General features: G+C 42.3%; 1 protein-coding gene across 1 annotated transcript in view; it reads left to right on the top strand.

The window, feature by feature from the left end:
- RIMS1 (regulating synaptic membrane exocytosis 1) overlaps window positions 1-23,832 on the top strand; it is a 239,085-nt gene that overhangs the window by 72,576 nt on the left and 142,677 nt on the right. The window contains 2 exon segments of the mRNA XM_033143233.1: window positions 21,512-21,725; window positions 22,712-22,723. Of these exon segments, the coding sequence (XP_032999124.1) occupies window positions 21,512-21,725; window positions 22,712-22,723 (226 nt within the window).

Below are 23,832 nucleotides of genomic sequence, written 5' to 3' on the forward strand. Positions count from 1 at the left end.
CCTGTTTAGCCAACAAGTGCATGGCACAATGAGGGCATCTCCTGATGTGCTGTGTTTTATAGGATCCTCATGGGAATGGAGTGTAGGCAGCTGTGATGTGGGCCATGCTGGGATTTCTCAAAAATGACTATAATGAGGTGTTTTCCCATTAGCTTAAAGCTTGCTCGACTACTGGCTGTTCTCCTGCAGCAATTACTCCTCTGTTATTGTTCTCCCTGTGCAAAGATTTGTGTTTTGTGACTCATAAGTGGTTTCCAGAAGACATGACTACTTTGTGAGATATTTAAAATAGATTTTAAAGGAAATGCAAGTCTATCTATCAGATGATCTGTATTACCAAAAAAAAAAAAAAAAAAGTGAGCAGGCTTTTAGTATTATCTCCACAGCTTGGTGTGTGAAACCATCCTAAGTTTTGTTCAGCATTTTCTGAAAAAAAGAGAGGAAAACTTGTACATATGCGCTGAATAGCATTCCAGTTGCAGGGCTGCACAGTTCTTGTCAGGACTGAACACTATGTCAGATTAAAGTAACCATGGGTTGTATCCAACTACCGGTAAGTTATACTTGGAGAAGACCCACTGAAATTAATGGACATGGACTAACTTCAGTTCACTAATTTAAGTGTGTTTTGCTCCAGTAGTGTAGCAATTTCAGAAGTACAGTGCCCCTTCATGATAGTCCTAGCCACATACCATTACAGGCACCCTCCTCAGTTGCGCGCCCACCCAGTGCAACCTCACCTTTCTCACCGCCCTAAATCCACTCTCTCTGAAACAGCCCTCTCTGGAAGTCTTGAAGCAGAGGTTGCCTGGAGCTCTATGGATGAGTTGCTCTAGCTCTGGAATTCCTGCACTCAGCAAGGCTGCTGGGTTGAATTAGGTGGCCTCTCTAAGACCCTTCCAGCTCTATGGTTCAAGGAACCAGGCTTAACACTAACTTGCCAAACTGGATGGTAGGAGTAATTATACATGCAACCCGATCCTCTTCCCCCTGAAGTACTTCCCACATTGTTTAGTGGAACTTGGTTCTTGGCAACTGTTCATGGGATTGCAGTCTTTATTCCCCCTTTCACTGCTACTTCGTCCACCTGTCATTCTGCTCACTAATATGCACCCTGTGGTGTTCATTTGATTACGACTGCAGCTTAGAGGTGATTCGAATATAGTCAGCAGACGCCTGCTACTTAACCGGAACTTTGTTTCTTTCAAACAACCTTGGTGATGCTCAAGGATTTTAAATTGAAACGGGAAGTGTGCCTTTGTGTCTGGCAGTGTCCGGGGAAATATTACAGTGGGGAGGGATAAAAAAAACCCTGTATCGTTGAAGTGAATCCGCAAACCATGCCTGCATTAGGAAATCCCCAAACTGTACTTTGTATAAAAATGTTTTAATAAGCTGATTTAGCCAGTGCATTAATCCAGTGTTTTTCAACCACTGTTCCGCGGCACACTAGTGTGCCGCGAGATGTTGCCTGGTGTGCCGTGGGAAAAATTTGTTTATTTGATTCCTATTCAAGAGAATTACTTTATATATAGTCAATATAGGCACAGAGTTAAATTTTTTAACATTTTCTAATGGTGGTGTGCCTCGTGATTTTTTTCATGAAACAAGTGTGCCTTTGCCCAAAAAAGGTTGAAAAACACTGCATTAATCTATCAAACAAATGCATGGGAATGCACGAAGAATCCCAAGGTAGTGGATGAGGGAAAGCATTGCATGGGTGAGATTCTGCCTATATCAGGACGTAGGTGGGACATTCATCATAGAAGGCCTTGCCAAACTTTTTAGGCCCCTGGGCACATTTTCAAACCAGAGAACATGTTGTGTGCTCCCCAGCCAAGCACACTCAAATGCTTATTTCAAGCTGAACAGTGGGAGAGGGGTACACTGGATTCCAAGGAAGGCCTCTGTGGGTCCCTACCCATAGTGTGTCTGAGATTTTCCATTCTCAAGCGGCAGTGTCAAAATTTAAGGGCCAAACTAGAAGCGATGCAATCCCCATTTGTCCACCACTGTAATGATAGCTTATAATTTTTTTTAGAGATGTGCTCTTATTTGGAATGCCTGCCACCCATTTCTTATAAACTGCTTGCAGGACCAGGCGTCAGACTTCCCATCCCCGACCCGTATAATGAGAGACCAAAGAGACTGGTTTTGGGTCAAAACAGGCCACAACTTTATTGAATACAGATGAAAGAGGTTTGGCTTCAGCATGGGGCAATCAAAATATTTCCGGCCCGCCTGCCGCAAGTGACACATGGTCAATCCAGGTGGGGGTTCCTAAGACTTACATCTAATAGGGTGACCCCCACAGGGACCGCTGTCTGGGGGAGTGCCTTCAGCCCTTGCCCCACCAGGGCACGTGGACATGGCCACTGCCCCCGGATCTCTTTAACAGGATACCCAGCATTTGGAGGGGCAGGCGGAGACTACAACTTCCCCTCCATCCCAAACAAAGGATTGCCCCAATGCCCCAATGCCCAACCACCAATTGAGCAAATGCTTGCTGCCAAGCCACTCACACCTGCATCCATGTCCGTTGTTGCAATGGAGGAGGGCCAGACTTCCTTCTCTGACCACGGGCTCCCCTCTCCAACTATGGGAAGGCTATTCTGCAAATCCTGTGGCTCCTTAGATACCCTCCCTGTGAGTTTAGGATTGCTCCCTTAGTTGGAAACATAAATCAAGCTCAGCTGCATATTAAGCAAGGGTATTTTGAATTAGGAAATAATAACTCTCCTAGAGTGATGGTATAAAGATATCTGAAAAAGCAACAAAAACATAATTATATTTTAAGTCCTAGGGGAGATAACTACTCATAATTGATATGTCCAGGAGCTATTACAAAATTCTTTTTAGAATAAGATAAAAATAAATGAATGAACAACAATAATCCCATCTAAAGAGAGTCTTCTTTGTTATTTAAAATAAATAACAACGACCAAATTATCACAAGGGCATAGACTGGAAGAAGCCAGTACTTTTGGAGGAGTTACACAAAAGTTATTAAAAACGTTAAGAATGGAGCACCTTGGGAATGTAATTTGCTATCACCCTGATTATTATTTTTTTAAATTGAGAAACAGATAAAATTCAGTTTTGAAAGTAGGAAAACTTTCTGATTTATAAAAATGGCTTGTATAATTGCATTTGTAAAAGACGATAAAGATGCCATTCAATTAAAATTCTATCAGCCAATATTATTGTTAACTTCTGTAACTAGTAGAATAGCTAAGTTCATTGGGGTAGATCAAAGCAAGACTTCTTCCAGATAAATATATTATGGACAATGTAAGGAAATTACTGAATCTGATGTTTAAAAGTCAAAATAAAAATATCGCACCATCGGCCCTAATTTGTTGACACGGCCTTTGGCAGATTAAAGCCACTATCTTTAGGCGGGAAAATACTGTTCTATAAGAGGCAAGTGGGTAAGGAAATGGATTTCTTGTGAATTTTGCCTTTGTTATTACATTGAATGAAATCCATGCAACTAATTCTTTGCACTCAAGTGGGCTTGGTATATCTTGTATCAATGTTCTTTAATGCATGGCAATACCCATCTGAAATGGGTGTCTCACAAGCAATTTGTGTCATGACATGAGGGTCTGCTATTTAAAGGAGGAAAGTAATAAAAATCCCAGCAAGTGTGCCCAAGCTGTTGGGGGCACAAAAGTAAATATTTGGATTCCAGCATTTATTAGATCTTTTAAAAAAAAGTTTTCAGGTAAGTGGGGTGTGGGGGAGAGAGAAATACGTAAGGCTCCAATGCATAGAACACATTTCTATGAAGTCCTATTAGACACATTGAAGCTTGCCCCTGAGAAAGTATGCATAGGGGTTTAACACCCAAGCTGGATTTTTTTTTTAAACTGACCTTTAATTTATATTTGAAGGGGGAACCACTTGAGCCTTTCTAAAATAAAGAAGTTCAGAGATAACGGTATGTTTCAGAAATCTGAGCCAATGTAAGATGAGAAGGAAGCAGTAAGGAAAGTCAAAAGAAAACAAGATGGGGAGAGAACAGTTTGAACACAGGGGTCATGCAAGGGTATAAAGCAGTCATGTGAAAATGACAATGACACAAAACCAATAACCAAGGAAAAGAGAGAGAGAAAGAGGGAGAGAAATAGGGAGGCAAAGCTGCATTTATATTTCAGAGTACCTGAGCTCCGAGACAAGCAAAGAAAATGGACAAATAAATAAATAATAAATTCCTGCTCTACAAAGGTGTCCTGAGCAATTGCCTGCACTCTAAAGAAGACTATTTCATACTAGCACAGGAGGATTTATCGAGGCCACTAAATGGTCTGTGCTAAAAAAAGGTGCTGTTAATTTATTTAGGTTGTTCCAACGTGGAAACATGCAGTATTTGTGTGACCCACCAAGCTTAACACAGCCAAGCAGCCATGTATTGTGCCCAGTGCTATTTTTCTAGAAAAAAGAGGTGATGGAACTCACCATGAACGCCTCCCTTGTTCTCTTATCGTGACAATGACACTCACCTGAGAGGTGCCAGAACTGGGTTCCAGTGAGTTCCGGCTGGGAAAAAAGCCCTGATCATTTCCTATCAGGGCCTAGACCCCTGTGAGGAATGGTTACAACATCTGAGGCTTTTTATTTTAGAAAAAAGAGAAGCCCCCCCCCATGAAACTAAAACTGGGGGCCAGCCAGGGAAGCCAAATGTTGTAAGATTAAAAGGTAAAGGGACCCCTGACTGTTAGGTCCAGTTGTGGACGACTCTGGGGTTGCGACGCTCATCTCGCTTTACTGGCCGAGGGAGCCGGCGTTTGCCATGTGGCCAGCATGACAAAGCCACTTCTGGCGAACCAGAGCAGCACACGGAAACGCCGTTTACCTTCCTGCTGGAGTGGTACCTATTCATCTACTTGCACTTGACGTGTTTTCAAACTGCTAAGTTGGCAGGAGCAGGGACCAAGCAACGGGAGCTCACTCTGTTGCGGGGATTCTGATTGGCAAGCCCTAGATAGTCAAAAAGCTATTCTTCACATAGAGCATAGTTAAACTATGGAATTTTCTCCCATAAGATGGGTAATTAAACTGTGGAAGTTATTGGTAGTTAACTATGGAATTTGCTCTCATATCACAGCACAAGATATTGTGATGGCCACCAACTTGGAAAGCTTTAAAGGAGAATAAGATTCATTTAGGATAAGATTGTCTGTGGTCTCTAGCTACAATGGCTATGTTCTTTCCCCTCTGTTGGAGGCAGCATCTCTCTGCATACCAGTTGCTAGCAATCACAAGTTGCGAGAGCACTGTTACATCCAGATCTCATTTGCCGACTTTCCATAGGCATCTGGTTGGCTATTGTGAGAACAGATACACAAGACTAAATGTCCTTTAGCCTGATCAAGCAGAGCTCTTCTTGTGGTCTTGTGATAAAACCTGTGTTTTTGCTTTCTGCCTTGGACTGCAAAAATGTGGACCTGATCAGAGGCTGTATTTGGTTTGGTGGGTGGGCTGTTGCAATCCAAGAAAACATTTAGGGTGAAAATTCAGATAATGATGGGCACATTTTAAATCGCTGGGAGAAGTAGCTTGTTCAGCAACATATTTATTCAGTGGAATGCATGTTCAGAATTGAAATCGGAAGTCCACAATTCAGAGCTAAACTCCTATTAATACCAGTAGTACTTTAAGCATTCCTAACTTTCTTTATCTGCACTTAGCTTCATCACATCTTTCCTCTCTCCTGTTCCCTGACCCATGTTATTCTAACTCACTGCAATTTTTCTGACTATTCCTCTTCCATAACTTGATTTGTGTGACACTCACATGATAAGAAGTTGAAAACCCTCTTACAGATTAATTTAATTCTTTACAAATAATGGTTGCATTGTCAAGAAATTTCAGGTCCTATTGATTTCTTTGGGTTTAATTTTTCATGTGTTCTTAAATGAATGCACACCCCATCAGGAATTTAGAATAAAGCAGAAAGTTTCCTGTTTTCTTCTATGTCTAACTCTATGGTGTCAGGTGTTGGCTGTTGTTGGGATGCAGAATACGGGGCCAGATGGCGCATTGGTCTGACCTACAGATTATAGTTGCAGTAGCATAGTCCTTTGAAATCTCTAATTCTTCTAGATATTTTCCATCCATTTGCTTTTATTACCTGTAAAATGTTCTCTCCCCCCTCCCCCGGTGCCTTGGTTCTTGTCATTCTGGCACGGTATGACTCTGTATTGGCTTAATGCAAATCATATCCTTACCAGAACTAGACACTTATCGTGTTGAAATCAGAACAAATACTTGAAGGTTAAAACTGTGATTTATGGGGTAAGCAGAGAGAGCTATGTGTCTGTGTGGGAATTTAACTGAAGGAAGCACTGAATTTTCAGCTGTTGGGAGTTTGAACAAAAACATATGGGAAAATTTCAGCTCCCCAAAAGTCTTCTCTTAATTAGAGTTGAGTTTACACAGAACAACAATTACATTGATCAAATTACCATCTGCAACATACTTCAATGTGAGGCACAAGGCTGAAGGAGAACTGAAGTCTATTTGCATCTAAAGTACAATTGTCATAAATCAATCCTACATTCTGCTTTTAAAGAAAGAAAAGTGAATATGAGGATGCTGCAGAATGATGTGTGACATCATTCACAATAACAAGCACTCTATTTGTGTCAAGAATTCTAAAGCCTTTTCATGTTCCTAATTGAGGAACCCTCTTTTTTTGACAGTGGGAGATGCTAATTGGCAGTTTTATTAAAAAGGAGGGGGTGATACTCTGTAAAAATTTGGTGTTGCGAACAGCTTGCTTTACTAACCTGCCAGCATCTGAAATGTATAAATAAGAAGCACAATCCTGAAAACTTGTTATCTGGTCTGTTTGTAGTTTTCCCAAAACAGATTTGTGCATTACTGCATGTGGATATCAGGGAACTACGTTGCTTTAATCAATTCTGTAAGGAATTTCCTGTTGGTTGCAGTAAGGGGGAAAGGTGAGATTAATCTCAAAGCCTTGTTAAGATACATTGAATGTGAAAATTAGATTAAGAGACTGCGAAGGGAGTGGAATTATACTGGAAGCCTGTCGTTGGTTGTCATTTTATTTTTTTGGTTCATAAGAGTCATTTGAAATTCACATATTGCAGTGGACATTTTGTAAGCCGATTTCAGCAAGCAAATAACTCATGCATTTGATTTCTGGCCAATGGCAGCTGGTGTAAACAGTAAATGCCTGCTTCTGCTGAGTAGTAATTGACAGGTAAGGAAGCCAGGTGCTTTTACTGGTGACTGCCTAGTTGGAGGCAAGGAGGAGCCTACACAGCACTGTGGAAGTGTGTTGTTGAATGAACAGAGTGTCCCGTGCAGGTGTGGGATAATGACACTCGTGATTCACCATCAGTGTCCCGGTCTCTGTACCACTTCTTCCCTGCCTCCTCTGTCTCCAGTCAGATGTTTTCCAGCAATGGACTGTATCTCAGTGCTTATAGAACTACTTTGTATACAGAAGGACTCAGCTTACATCCCTGGTGTCTCCAGCTACGGCTGAGACAGACACCCTGTCTTAAACCCTGGAGAACAATACTGAGCTATAATCAGGGATGAGGAACCTGTTGTCCTCCAGGTGTTGCTGGGGACTGCAACTCCCATTATTCCTGACCATTGTCCATGGGGGCTGGTGCTGATGGGGGGTTGTCAGCCGAACAACATATAGGGGGCCATATTTCCCCCAGTGTTGAGCTAGCTCAGGGTTTCCCAAACCTGGGTATTCAGCTGTTTTTGAATTATAGTTCCCATCATCTCTGACCACTAGTCCTGCTAGCTAGGAAGGATGGGAGTTGTACTCCAACAGCAACTTGGAGAAACCCTGAGCTAGATGGATCAATGGTCTGGGAGCAACATAATGGGAAGGTTGTTTCCAGCTCCCTGGCCCTCTTACCCTTGGAAGTCAAATAAGAAGCTGCTGCAGGAGTGAGTCTGTGAGCAACAGCATGGGAGAGGTAGTTCAAGGACTAAGGTGAAACTCTGAAATTCTGTTGTTATTTCTGCTGTTAGATGTTGCCTGCTGTTTATGGAATCTTGTTATATTTATAGTTTTGAAATGTGTGGTTTTTTTGGTATGTTATTATGTTACTATTTTGCTGTGTTATTTTTTTTAAGTGTTTATTTGAAATGCACTCCTGTTCTCTTTGAGCGTTTTTGTGTGTGGTGAAAAGCGGCATACAAATAAAAGGAATGAATAAATGGCAGAGGGCAGCTTCTTCAGTTCTCTCTTGATCGCTGCTTAGCATTCAGTGATCTGCTGCGTCGTAGCTTCTTTTCAACAACCAAGAAAGCAAAACCATTGTTTTGGTAGGGACTTGTTCCTATTATTACTTTCGTTTGTTTGTAGGATCTCAAATGACAGTTGTTACAAGCAGCAGTTTCTTTGAGTCCCATTGTCCTTTGCAGTGGGGTAGGAAGGGTGGGCGATGCGCCCCGTGTTCCACCCTGGAGGGGGTGACACTCTGGGCGCCCCCCGCGACACTCAACCCAAGCCCCGTGGCCGCCCGGTAAAAAGCCACGCTCATTGGCGGGGCTCACAAATCTGCTCGGCGCGTGCTTTGCTGCTTGGGCTGCAGGCGGAGGCGAGCAGCGGGCCAAGCCCCGCCCCTCCCCCCCTCCGCCCGCAGCCCGAGCGGGAAGGAACGAAGCAAAGCATCAATCATCAATTTATTTATTGCATTAGCCATATGGCCATAGCACATTGTAAAAGACCAGGCAGTGGCCTGGCACAATTATACAAAAAATACAACAGATACAGTTAAAACATTGGAGCTAAAATCGTGCTGGAAAATACAAATAAAATAAAGAGCAATAGCAGGGCATGACGACAGAGTCCATGTCAGGAAGGTACATAGGACTAAGGCTAAGGGAAGTTAACCAAAAAGGTGGTCCTGAGTTTCAGGGCCTGTAATATGTAGATGGCCACTCCACGTGAGATCAAGGGGTTGGCATCCGCCAGTAAGTATTTCATGCGGTCAACGTCCCTGGCGCTTTGCTTCGTTCCTTCCCGCTTGGGCTGTGGGCGGAAAGGAGGGGCGGGCTTCTCTTGGGCTGCTGACGCCCCTCCCTAGCTTGCCTCCACTCCGTAGCGTGCATGTGCAGCGTTGGTATGCATGCGTCAAACGTAATGACATATGCGTCGTACGTAGCGACGTTGCACATGCGCGCTATGGAGTGACTCTGTCCCTGGGTGCCCCCGGGTTTGCTGCCCTGGGTGGCGAAGCGGCTTCCTCCGCCAGTGGTCCTTTGCATCACCAAACAGCCTCAGTGTCAGAATGGATGAACTATCCATGCAGTAAGCATAGATGAAAGGCATCCCGGTAAATATCTTATTGTGCTTCCCTTTACTAGTCCAAATGCAAAATATCTTCAGGATGTAGCATAGTGTAAATTTACCCATTACCTTAAAGGAACAAAAACCATGTAATTACCACTAATGCATGTGGGACCAACACCAAGAATGGATTTTGTTTCTTCTATTCATTTGTTCACGATGGCTGTGCTCTGCCTCCTTGGTCCAAGGCAGTAATGCTTCTGAATACCAGTTGCTGGAAACCACAGGAGGGGAGAGGGGTCTTGGGTTCAGGTCCTGCTTGCAAGTTTCCCACAGGTGTCTGGTGAGAACAGGATGCTGAACTAGATGGGCTCTGCTCAGACCCTCCAACTGCCCCTATTGTCCAGGATTTTCCAGAATTTACAGAAGCCATCCCAGTTTCTGATTTGATCCCAGAATGTCCTGCTTTTCCTTAGGACATCCCTATTTCCATTGGAGAAATGTTGGTGGGTGTGGAGTTATCTGATCCCTTGGCCATCTGAAGGCAGCCCTATATAGGGAAGTTTTAAAATGTTTAATGTTTTATTATGTTTTTATATATGTTGGAATCAGCCCAGAGTGGCTTGAGCCACTCAGTCAGATGGGAAGGCTATAAGTAGTAAAATAATAGTAGTAGTACTACTAGTAGTAGTAATGATGGTGATGATGATGGAATAGGACATCCCTATTTTCATTTGAGAAATGTTGGAGAGTATGTCTTAGGTTCTTTTCCTCTTGTTTATCATGTTGAATACCACTAAAGGGGAGAGCTGCACGTCAGTGGTGGACCTCATGAAAGGTCTCAGGTTCAACTCCTGACCTCTTCTGCTAGGGCTGGGAAGGACCCTACTCTGAAACCATGGGGTTTCATTGTCAGTTGATCAGGGGTAGGGAGGTTTTCCCCCCTCTGAGGACTGGACTGTAGTCCCTTCTGGTCAACCTTTCAGTGGAAACATACCACTAGTGGGCAGCACCAGAGGCAAAAGCAAGTGGAGTGACAAATGTAAATTTTACCTTTGTGCTGTAGGCTAGCTTCTACACAAACTTACACAGTTCTTTCTATCCTCCATTCAGACAGCCAAGAGGCACTATTAGAGATCAGCGACACATTCCAGCCAACACTTAAGGGGGTTCTGAAGCAAGACCAGTGTAGGTGTGACCAGGTGAGAGGCCAGAAGGGCTACATTTGACTCCCTGGTTCTCCACCTGATGTTCGCCACCTCTTACGTAGACAGTACTCAGCTAGAAGGACTGTTGTCCTGCCCATTTGTATGAGGCAGATTGCTGTGACCTGAGAGCACCTTTCATTCTGCAGCGTAGTCTACTGCCTTCGGAGTGCTAGAGTACTCCACACAGGCCTCCAAAGAATACAGCGACTGCTGTTTCAAGTCCGCATTTAGAGCGAAGAAAGTAAATGCTCTTGGCTTGCAATGTGCTAAACAGATGATGGGTATCAGATGGTAAGACAAGGTGAGCAGCAAAGATATGACAAAGCACAGTGGCCTGTAAAGCAGAGCAAAGCTACAGAAATTGTAACAACCATATGGTGGTTATAATCAGGACATGTGCAAAGCAGGAAAAGATTTCGCACCAGGAGGTGTGATGGGGCCAGGAAGAGAGAGAGAGTCAAAAAGAGCGAAGAGGTATGCCTTGATGCTGCAGGTAAAACAAACAGCATTAGCACTTTATGTTTCCAGTAACAAAGACCTGGTGTTTACCATATGCCTTGTGCCAAAAATGTAGATTTACACAGGCTGGGTGGAAGCGCTTTGAATTTATCACCCAGTTTCACCTTCTTTTCATTTAATCTTTGTCAATGCCCAATGTGTGTGTGTGTGTGTGTGTGTTTAACCAGAATGGAAAGACCCCTTTTTATTTCAGAAAACACAAAGAGCATGGATGTGAGGTCGTGTTTCATCTCACTTTCATATGTGGCTCTGCAGGCACTTGGATGCCAAGTAAAAACTGAGGAGTGAAAATATAGAGCATTATAATGGACAGGAAGAAATAATGTTGACTGCTTGCTCTCTTTGACAAAGGATTTAAAAGATGTTTGAGTTGATTCTCTGTATGCTATCTCCACCTTGGTTTCTACAGAGAGATCACCTTTGTCCTGTGACCCATTACCAACTGGGGTTGTGATACACTGACATTAGTGATTTTTTGGACCTTATTGAACCCATGTCCAAAATTTCACCAGTATATCTTTGAATGCCAGTTGTTGGGGATTATGATTGGGAGAGGGCTGTTGTGCTCAGAATCTGCTTGTGGGCTTCCCATAGGCATCTGGTTGGCCACTGTGAGAACACAATGCTGCATAAGATATGCCTTTGACCTGATCTAGCAGGGCTCTTATTACATTCCTAAGGTGGATGTAAATGTGTGGTTGCCATCAGATAAAGCAGGAACACATCTTGTAACTACAGTGGTACCTTGACTTACGAATTACTCGACATACGAATTTTTCGACTTACGAATGAAAAAAGTGCCTGCACGCCTACGAATTTTTTGACATCCGAAGGACATCCGTTGGCGGTTTTAGATGGGGTTTACTCGACTTACGAATTTTTCCGAATTTTTCGTTTCCAATGCATTCCTAAGGGGAAATCGCTTTTTTCGACTTACGAATTTTTCAATCTACAAATGTGCATTTGGAACGGATTAAATTCATAAGTCGAGGTACCACTGTAGTTCCTTCTTTCCATCCTGTAGCATCTCTGGTCCGTTTAGGGAAGCAGCTGCAGAACACCCTCCAGAGTTTTGATTAAGCCCAATCTCAATTATCTTCTGTCAGTGATGTAACACCTTATTTGCAAGTATTCAGTAGTCAGGGGTAAGCTTGTGTTTCCTTTAAAATCACAGCTGCTTCATTATTTGGAAGCTGATTCTCCTCGCATTAATATAGTTTTACATTTTTATTGTGGATGCGATAAAGCATTAAAGAAAATCCCACTATTTGCACATCTGCAGATCTGAAAAATGTAGTGTAACCCATGACTATGAGATAATGTTGGTATCAGAGTGGCTAGAAATAATTATTTTTGCCACAGTTAAAAGCTACCAAGCTGGGACTGAAGGCAGCAAGACCTGACTCTAGACATTAAGGGCACCTTCTCTAGAATTGGTCCTGAGGACAGTGGCTAAAGCTGGAAGATACAGAGTTCAGCAAGTCATGTTAGTCATGTAAAGGCAGGAGTCTTAGAACTTCTAGCAAGGGGAAGTTGAGGAAGTTTTTTCATCCTTTCTGTTGGATGGAGCCAAAGGCAAATAGGCAGAGCAACGAATGTGAACGTTGCTTTTGTACAGTAGGCTGGTCTTTTTACACCCACACCTCTATCCTCTGTGTAGAAAATATGGAGGCCTGGAAGCCTACATTTAGCCCTCAAGCAGAGGCTTTTCATCCCTGATCTAGAGGTTCAGATTGTGTATCCACTTTCACTAGCTTCATCCTACCTTTCCAGTTCAAGCCCCACAGAGTTCCCAACTCTAACTAGTATGATATGAGTTTTCTTCTGTCTTAACACTGAAACCGTATACTTGAATAAAAAAAGTGTTGTGGATACAGTTACAGATTGGGGATAGAGCACACACACGTTATAGAGATGGATTTTTAAATATTAGTTTTAATAAATCTGTGTGGCATGTGGCTAGAGTATTGACGAATCTGCTGAGGAGGCCAAATCAATAGCTATAAAGGGGACATGAATCACTGTTTCATTCAGTAAGTCAGCTAGTGGATTTTTTTTTTAAAAAAAGAGTGATTATATGTACAGGTACTTGGATAAAAATTTGGAGAAACTTGGAGCCCTGAAATATGACTGAGTAGCTTTTGTTATCTGTATCACCCTGACAAGTGCTAAGGACTTTGCCACATATCAGATGCAGAGATGTGGTAGAATGTGTGCTAAAACGGTTGCCTGTATGGCTTCTGTTTCTATAAAACTTTACATTTACTAAGTTATTACAGGTATGGCATAATTCCCTTTATCTCCAAGGTTCAGAGGGCAGTGTGAATCCCAATGTAACTAAAAAGTGCTATCCATGTACAATGGAGAGGTATCTCCAAAGATCTGCAGAAATAAAACAAACAAAAACTTAATGGGGGGCAAAACCCTAATGCAGAGGAGGGAACACTCCCAAAACATCCCCAATGCTCAGTGCTCATAGAATGTTGACTTACTGTTGGGAGAAGGATGGAAAACTAGCAAGAGGGATGGGAATGGAGTGTTTGTTAGGAGGTTGTGGCTGATTCAACAGAACACTGAGCAAGAGTACTACAACATTTTGTTGTACTTCTGTTAAACCAGGTCCTCCCTTAAAGAGGGCATGTATTGCAGTGAGACCTGGAAACTGACACCCTGTGTTGTGGGTGGGTTCGATTGATCAGCCACAACACCTGATTGGAAGGTCCCTTGATGCTGGGTTCAATCTGGCCAATGGGGCACAGTCTAATTGTATTGAGGGACCTATATATGTCCATGCATGTGTCCCAGAGCCCACCTCTCCTTATTTTTAGGGCTGTTGCTCTTGACCTTGCTATGCCGTCATGCTGTCATCTGTCGTTGGGACGGGCATGGCAAGAATTTCCCCCTCTTGGCTGATTGACTGTTGCCATTTGGGTTTCGCCTGCCGCGTAGCAAATCGTCACAACTTGTTAGGTTGCGGATAGGCTCTGGTTCAGGTGATAGGGATGGGAGAATGCTCTCGCCATCCCTATGTAAAGGGTATTCCGTTAAAGGAATCCAGGGACTCAATGGTTTAGTGTGTTTAGTTGAATTCATGTACGCTAGATGCACGCATGATGCGACTCCACTGTACACATGACCACATTCCAAAGGTATGTTTATGTCCTTTTGGAGACTTTGCAAACCGCAGCAAGCCTTGACAGAGGCAAAAGCATTAGGTATGTGAAGGATGAGAGACACCCTTAGAGGAGGGGGAAAGCCGCCACCGATGTGTTAATAATGGCAAATGCCTTCACTGGTTATGGCGGCAGAGTGCAAAGTCCCATTCATAATTATTTTGCAAGGGAAACAAACAAACAAAAATCAAAAACGAGCGGGGGGGGGGGTGGAGGTTATCTGGGATCAAGTGGCTCGATTGCTATGACTATTTTTAAATGAAGCCCACGCTGCTGGTGTTTATGTTCATTCTTTCTACACTTGTTTGCAGCTGTTAGTTGACTATGGCTCGGTACCAGCAACAAAATGTTCACTGAGTGGTTTTGTACTCATTCTCTATATTATAAATCACTGCCTCCTCGCAAGCTAATCAGTGCTCTTGATTCCCAAACATTCTGAAGCACTCTTATTTTGCTAACACTGTTGTCTCATATTGCATGGGGGTGGGGGGAAGACTGAGAATTCAACATTGATTGGCTGGCGGAGACAATAATGTTTTTCCTTCTAAATCCTGATAAATCTTCTGTGAAGGAAATTTCCAACAGATGTTCTCCCCCCCCCACCTCACTTTCTTTTAGACGGGTTTTATGGACAGTGCTTGTTGCAAAAAAGGAAATTAGCGGTCTATATTTGGCTTTCGCTGTTTTAATTTTAAATTGTTCATAGCTGCTTTTCTACATCTAAATGAACGCTAACTCCCTGCTCAATGATATTTTAACATAAAATGATAAGTCAGTAATACACCTCCTCAAAATTCTAATTTAGATGTGCATCTGTAAAAAAAATAAATCTGTTGGCCGGTTTGAGTTCACAATCAGGTTTCCGCATGCCAATAAATTGGGGGTGGGGTGGGGTGGGGGCGGGCATCAGAGATTGCATGCAGAAGAGTTTCTGCAGCCAAACAATTGAATTAGGTCAACTGGTTTTCAAATAATGTTGAATTGGTGTATGAACCATACCTGAATGCTTCCACAGACATAGTTTTAAGTTATATTATTTGATCACAAAACATACACGCATTTTAAAATTAATTTATTTTACTTCATTGTCGCATTCTATTTACATTTCTTCTCATATTATAATATATTTCCCTGATCTGTTAATATATGTTGATATACCTGGATGTGGGTTCCCCTTTTTTCTTTAGGTGCTGCCATGGCCAAAACTGCAATCCATTTTACCTGCTTATCAAACACTTGCTTGAGAAACAGGTTTCGTATTACTGTGGCATTTCTTGCTAACCACCACTGTCTCGTCATTTCCTTCTTGTTTCCAGTTATGTTTGGAAGTTGTAAGATTCTCTAGGGAAAAATTCATGGGTCATACTTGTGGTTATTTGTTATGAAATGAATTGGTTCTGAATGGGCATCTCTCTCTCTCTCTCTCTCTCTCACACACACACACACACACACACACACACTTTAAAAAGTTTTAATGCAGTGTCTGTGAATCTGTCCCCTTGTTCATACATCCCCCCTTACTGGGGGATTCTTTCACAGAATCAGGCTGTTGGTCTATCTAGCACAATATTGCATACTCTGGCTGGCAGCAGCTCTCTGGAGTCTTTCTCCGCCCTGTCTGCAGATGCCAGAGACTGAATGGGAGACCCTTTCCATGAGGAGTATATGCTCTGCCCCTGAGCTATAGCTCCTCCCAAGTAACAGCATTACATAAGCTTTAACTGTTACTGTGACTGGGAAGGGAGGAAAGGAGTTTCAGACAAGGGCTAATCAAACAAGCTCAACGTATTCATTTATTGTGCAGGAGCTCTCTGGAACACAGGAAACCAACCAAAATATTTTCTAAGGGCAGTTAACTTGGGCCATTATGCAGTCTATTAAATTGTCCTCAGCAGGTAGGATAATAAAAACATTAAACAGATGCAAATTTCAAGATGCATAATAAAAAGTCTTATAACCCCTCTTGGACTTTAAATTAGCTATTGCATTGCTGTTGCTTGAAGTACTAATAGCTTATTATTTATGTCCATTAATATGACCCAACCTTCCTCTTCTCCCATTCAAGCATTAGCTTTTAAACAGATGAATCCAGTTATCAAGAGTATTGCCTGTTTTATTCTGATGGTTCAATGTGGAGTTTTTTGGGAGGATGGTCAGGAGTTGCTTGGTTAGCATTGGAGCCTAACTTAAGCTGAGTTGAAATAAACAATTCAGTATCTCCTTCTGGAGAGGCACAGCAGGTGGCCTTTTGCCTCTGCAGTCCATTTCCAATGGCAACATTTGGAATCTGGGATGGTTTTTACTCTCTGATATGATGATAATGGGTAGATCACATGCAAAAGGTTTAAATCCTAGACGTCTTTTGAAAGGCTCAAGTAGCAGGTGACGTGAAAGACCTCTGCCTGAAACCTTGGAAAGATGTTACTGCTAGTGCCCATGAAAGTAAACAATATTGAGTTACGGTAGATGGGCAAATACTCTGATCTGGTATATTGCTGCATCCACAGCCCTGCTGCACACAGTACCTGGGGGGCGGGGCAGAAGGTGGAGGCAGTAAATTGGGTCAGAAGGTATCCCACACAGCAGTGGGACCTGCTTGGGATGCAGCCCTGCCCTTAGAAGGCCTGGCAGATGGTGGGGAGTCCTACCAGTAGCACTTCTTTCCACTTTGTACATTCAATGGACAGAAGAGGAATGCGAAGACCAATGGAGGGACACCTGCCCAGTCCAACACACACAAACACACCATCTCTGTGCAAATGAGGGTTGAGATCATAGAACCTTAGAGTTGGAAGGGATGCAAGGGTCATCTAGTTAAAACCCCCTGCAATGCAGGAATCTCAGCTAAAGCATCCATGACAGATGGCCATCCAGCCTCTCCTTAAAAACCTCCAAGGAAGGAGAGTCCACCTGGAGCCCTATGCCAGTCCTGTGTCCTTAGCGCTGGGTCCCTCTGCTCTCAGCAAATGCTTCAGCACACAGCTAAAAACCTAGGAAGTGGGACCAGGAAAGTAATGGGCAGCCTGTAGACCACTGAGTACCTCCTAATGACCCCAAAACCAACTATTCTGTGCAGAAACTGACCTGTCCTTCAACCCTAGTAGGTTGATGGCTTGTTCTCTGTGGGTTGTCAGGATTATATGGTCCTAATTGATCAAGACTCTAGAAGATTTTCTAAAGGCTGATACAGATTCATGTAGGAGTAAGTTCCACTGAACGCAGTGAGAGGTTCACTTTTGACCAAATGTGCATAAGATTGTTAGGTTAGTGGGGGTTTTTATATGACTGCTGACTTCTTCAGACTTCTAAAAGAATAATCAGAATCATTATTTTAAGCACAGACTAGAAACTTTGATATATACCAGCGGGGACTAGAAGGCTATCCAGGCTCTTGCTGTGACTGGTAAACAATTCCATCTTTATCCTACAGCACAGAAAATTATTGCTTATTTTTCTCATAAAACTTGTTCTCGTATTTTGCTAGGAATCAAGTCTCCCCGAATGGAATAATAACTCTAAAGGCATTGTATGATTTAGACCAGCATGGTCCAATGTGGGGCCCTAGAGCTGCATTTCATGTCACGTCCCCTCGCTGCCTTCCCAAAGCCATGTAAGCGAGGTGCTGGGCTTTGGGAAGGAGGTGTGAGGACTCTGGCAGCGTCCTAGAGTCCTCCTGCCTTCTTCCCAAAGTCCAGTTAGTGCTCGCCCAGCTTTGCAAAGGAGGTGGGAGGGTTTAGGACCCTGCCAGAGCCTTGTGCCTCCTTCCCAAAGCCTGATGCCTCATTTAGCTGGCTTTGGGAAGGCAGCATGAAGGTGGGGGGGGGGTTTGTCAAATTTTGGCCTCGTTCCCCCCATCCAAGTGACAAGATAGTGTGTAGCCTGCAGGTTCCACATCAAAGTACTCTTGCCGGCCAGAGCTTTCCAAACTGTGTGTTGTGACACGTTAGTGTGTTGGCCGCATTGTGTAAGTGTGTCACATGAATGCTCCCTGTGCTCCTCCTGAGGCTGGAAAGGGGTTAGTTTAACCTCCAGTTTGCTAGTAAAACTTAACTACTGTGTTGAGAAATGATGCATGTCTAAAAAGTGTGTCACCAACATGATAGTTTGGAAAGCTTGCAGCCCACTTGGTGTGAAAAGTTGGGCTGCCCTACAGAAGTAGCTGCTCATTGGCTCAATCTTTTTCTCCCCCAGGGCAGGTGGATGGAATAGAGTGTCCTGGAAAACAGATGTGGTTGTCTGGCTAGAACCCTTAACAGGAGCACTCTGAGTTGCAACATCACCTATCAGGTCTCACTTCCTAAGAGCTACAAAAAATTTCTGGTTCCCCACACTAGATGCTGGCAGTCAGCTGCAGTATGGGATAGCAATGAGTTGAGTGTAGGTGCTGAAGCAGGTTCTTCTAATAGTCTTGCACAACCAAGGAAGTTCTCTGTGCACGGACAACCCAGTTTCAAGCCTCTTGGGTTCTTGTAGAGTTGTAGTTTCCCCTGTGGCAATGTCTTTCCTCTGCCAGCTATTTTTAATCAAATTCTGATTCTTTATGTAAGGAAGAAATCCCATTGAACTCAGAAGTTGAAACTTCTCTAAGGAGTGCATGGCTGGACTCAATAGTAAAACGTGGGCAGTCTCTGGGCCTGGGAAAAAGAAACCACATGTGATGGAACTTTCACAAGTGTTTCATCGGCTTTGAGATATAAAAGCTTCAAGCTGAACAAGAATGGCTGTAATAGTTCCTGCTGGCTTGGTCAGAGAGAAGCTTCCTGGTTGAACAGCTGCGTGCGATCATTTCGGGAATAATAGTGGGAAGCTTGCATATTTAGCTTTCTTTATTTTAGCAATCATAAATCACTGACTCATAGTCGTCCAGTTGTGCCTCTTGAGTCACCAGGGTTTTGAAGCGCCTTTTTCTTTCAGTAGGTATGTTCGCTTGCAACTTTTGAGATGATGTACAAAAATGAAATTCAACAGTAACCCACTTTGCTGTAAACCTTTTGTGTACCTCCTATGGCTGATCCTTTCCATATTTTGTAAAAGAATTGTGAGAAGTGGACCTTTTGGAATTATGCCTGATTCCGGAACGCTTTGCGCATGTAAGTCCCCCTCACAATGCCATAGCAGGTGCCACCATTATGCTCTTGAGATGAATACAATTCAAGCTCAACCAATAGCTGCAGTCCCTAAGCACATTTGGAAATATTGTTATTGTTCTTCTTTCCTTCCTTAGCCCTATCAGAGCACTTTAAGATTGTCATCTTTCTCTTAGCAATGTAAGGCAGGTAAGGCAGAGAGAGAGAGAGAGAGAGAGAGAGAGAGAGAGAGAGAGAGAGAGAGACTTCTACAAGGCCTCCTAGGGACCTGTTGCCCTGAATGCTCTGGAAATTAATGGGACTAAAACCATCTTCAGGTGTTCTGGTGACATGCTTAGTAAAACATGTGAGAGAGGGCCATTCACCATTCGAATTATTTTATTTATTAATTTATATACCAACCTTATCTTCCAATGATCTCAATGGTTCTCCTCCTCCTCCGCATTGCATCTGCACAACAAACCTATGAGGTAGGTTAGGCTAAGAGATGGCGAGTGGCCCAAGGTCACCCAGTGAGCTTCGTGGCTGAATAGGGATTCAAACCCTGTTCTCCCAGGTCCTAGTCCAACACTCCATTACATCACATTGGTTCTCTTGTTGCCCTCCCTGAGCCAGAGTGCAATGTGAACAGATGAACAGACAAATACCCCCCTCATTTCATACACACAAATATTCTTACAGTTATGAAGAGAGATTTTCAACATTGTTATCACAAAATTAAAGGCACTTGCTTCTAAGGAAACCTCAGTTCTTTAAAACTGAACAGATAATGGCTATGTGAAATTGCAATCTCTGGTGCCATCTGCTGGGTGACTGTTTTAAGCAAAATGAAAGCCACTTAAAAATAAGGCAGGCACTTCTGCATACACACACGGGGGATGCCCTACCTAGGTATGCAGAAGTGCAAAAAATTGTGAATTAAAGGAAGTGACTTAAAAAAACAAAACCTGCCTGATAGATGATGACAACAGGGCAACTGGCTTGAGAGAGAAGATGTAAATAAAGTGGAGGGATAGCTTTCCCATCTCCAGAATATTATTTATAACAGGCATAGGCAAACTCAGCCTGCCAGATGTTTTGGGACTACAACTCCCATCATCCCTAGCTAACAGAACCAGTGGTCAGGGATGATGGGAGTTGTAGTCACAAAACATCTGGAGGGCCGAGTTTGCCTATACCTGATTTAGAATTTCAAATTGCTGAGATTTGGGACTAGGAACCCTGTATAACTATGAAGCACAACAAGGATATCCTGCGGTGAGGGGAAAAGGTGCCCTTTATGCCTTCCCCATTCTTGAAACTCACCACCACTCACCACCCCAGGATCTGAACCGCACTGCAAGGCTCTTGTAGGCTGGCTGGAGCTGTGAGAAGGGCAGAGACACACTGCATCGTTTTGTTTTAAGAGCCACTTGTACTTAAATATTTTCACCCACAGTTGCACATATGATAGTGCTTCTTCCAGAACTTTTTGATGGGTTGCAATTTGCAGCTTATGATTGGTTTCAGCCATAACAGCAGTTAATGGGTTAAATCAAAAGTGTATTTCTCTGCTGTACATTTTTAAAATTTTGTTTGACATAGTGGCGAGTGAGACTGGTGGTGCGTGTGACAGCTTTCACTTTGAAAATGTTATGGATGAAATGATGACAGAGCGCTTATGAAAAGGGGAGAGAACCTACGTTTTATTAAATTGAAAGTAACAATCAGTTCGGACAATGACAATAAATTTACCTAAGAAGAGGAAGGGTTTTTCTTTGTATGGCATTTGCTATTATCGAATAACTTTTTGAGGTTTCTACGTCCTGGCAAAAACACAGACGTCTGTGTTGGTCACACACAGTGTTGGGACTCTTCTGAAATCTATAAGTGACCTTTATTTGTTTTGGAAACAGGAGATTTTATCGGTAATTGGTGGCATAAAAAGCAGCTTGCTTGGCTTATGTTAAAGAAACCAACATGAGCAGTTAAAAGTTGCTTTAAGCTGCTTTAATATTGTTTTTAATGCTGTGACCTGGCCTGGTACCTCAGGGTGAAGTGTGCATAGTAAATAGATGAATAATCCCGCTGTTTGTTTTTCCTTTTAAATAATCAAGAGTGGCACTTGTATTCATGCTTCTGTTTAGCAAATATAGTGAAGACACACATAGTGTGGATTAGTGCTAGGCACTCGATGGGTGAGCTTGTCTCGGTGCTTTTGCTATATAAAAAACCCCCTTCTTTTCCTTACAGAAGATTGCACCAACAATTTGAAAGTTACAAAGAGCAAGTCCGAAAAATAGGTGAGGAATCCCGCCGTTACCACGGAGAGCACAAGGACGATGCGCCAACATGTGGAATCTGTCACAAAACTAAGTTTGCCGATGGTTGTGGCCATTTATGCTCCTACTGCCGGACAAAGTTTTGTGCCAGATGTGGAGGACGTGTTTCTCTACGATCAAACAATGTAAGTTTTCTACTGCATGCAAAACAAAGCATTGTTGATTTCCATTGCTAGAACATCCTACCTGTGCAGATTTTCTGGTGATTGGTTTCCTTTTCTTATTTCCACACCTCCAACTCCTTGAATGTCATTGTTTTACCCACTCTATATATTTGTTTTCAGAATTCCTCACTCCATGTTTTGTGTGTGCAAAATCAATTTCAGAAATAAATAAACGAGGGGAGCTTCCCCCCCCCAACACACACACTTGAAAATGATTGTGACTGACGCAGTGACAAGCTATAATAATGCTTTTCTCATGGAATTCTGCATTAGTATTGTAGAAAAGCTACTTTGATTTATACACCCTGAAAATTGTGTTTGCTCTTGTGCAGTTGCCAGTGACAGTTATAGAAAGTAGTGTCACATGCTTGTATACACAACTAAGTTATATTTAGAGCAGACCTATTGGAATTAATGGACCTAAGTTGGTGGTGTTCATTCATTTCAATGGATGTACACTGAGTAGGACAACATTGGAGACTACCCACTGTACTTTATACGTTGCAGAATCCAATGGGGGATCCATATTGCTTCTAGTAGGGACGAAACAATCCAAAATTCTTATGTGTTGAGAGGAAAGTGCTTCTATTTCCGCCCTGTGGATTTCTAATTCCTCCTTCCAGTAGTACTGTACATGGGCTCTTGCTCACAGCCTTTTGGATCTCAGCTATTCCATCAAAACTGGAGTATTGAATCCTGGTGTATCCATTTCACTATGATTTCTTTTATTTTCTGCTAAAATCCTTCAGGTATCTGACCATATGTGTGTGGTGCTATAGATATTTTTATTTAAACATGCTGTGTTTCATTTTTGGTAAATCTTATGCTTACAGGAACACAAGAATTGCCTTGTTTATATCTGCCTATTAATGATTTCCTCCTTTTTCTTTTCTCTCTTTCTTTTATATTTTTCTCCTTTTTCTGCTTCCCTGGATGCTTTCCCAAAGGAGGACAAAGTGGTTAGAATCCATATTTCTTCATATATTATTACAGTGTTTTTTATGTGAAACCAATTAATGTAAATTATTTTGACTAAATGTTCAGTTGTAAAATCCAGATACTAAACTGAGAGTATATATATCAATTTGCAAAATTTTAAGCACAGTAGCTAAACAGCTTTTCCTATTATAAATTCGTATTTTTCATAGCAGCAGAACATGCAGGTTATGCTTTGGGAAGAAGAAATCTTATTTATTATAACCTTTTTTTACATTACATAGGAAATCAATATATCAAATTCATAATTTGACAGAGAATAGTAGTAAAGTTATTTCTTTGTGAAACTGAAAGGTATCTAATTCTGGTTTTTAACTTTGTTGCTGTAAATGACTTTAATTATCAAATCACATATATAAATATTCAAACCATTACACTGTGAACGTTATTTTTTTAAGGTAGATTTTCTGGGAAATCTAACCAGTAATATTTTATTATTATTATTATTATTTTAAAAAGAAAGTGCAATATGTACTTCTAAACATCTATTCTATCTGCAAATCATATGGCATGCAATATGAATGTTTAAAAATCACCTTTCTTATTTCCACAATATGCCTGTTGGTGTGGGGAAAATAAATTTTAAAATGTTAATGAAGAGGCCTCATGAAAACTGAGTGCACACTGTAGAACCAAGATGGAGAATTTGCAACTCTCCAAGTGTTGTTGGACTAAAACTCCCATCAGCCCCATCCCCATTCTAGCCACTACGGCAGGCAACTCGTCTTTTGGGAGCTCCTGGGAAGAATTCAGGTTCTATTGGCACAATGTGAATAGCAGTTTGTGTGGGAGGTATTCAGTTTATTCATTCTAAACTAGTAGCCACATTTCTTAGCTATATGTGTTGGCCAAACACAGAAAATGGTAACCATGGAAGACCATTGCTGTGTAACACGGCATCTTGGAAGTTAAAAATATATACTGTTTAGGCATTAACCAGGAGCAGATTGATTTTCCCCCTCTTAAATTTTGGATAGGAAAAAAGTACAAATGTATATACCTTGAGCTATAATCCTAAGTATACTTCTCAGAAAGCAATTCCTGTTGAGCTTGGTGCAACTTAATCCTTGAA

This window comes from Lacerta agilis, chromosome 3 (genome assembly GCF_009819535.1).
Source record: "Lacerta agilis isolate rLacAgi1 chromosome 3, rLacAgi1.pri, whole genome shotgun sequence".
Classification (NCBI taxonomy): Eukaryota; Metazoa; Chordata; class Lepidosauria; order Squamata; family Lacertidae; genus Lacerta; species Lacerta agilis.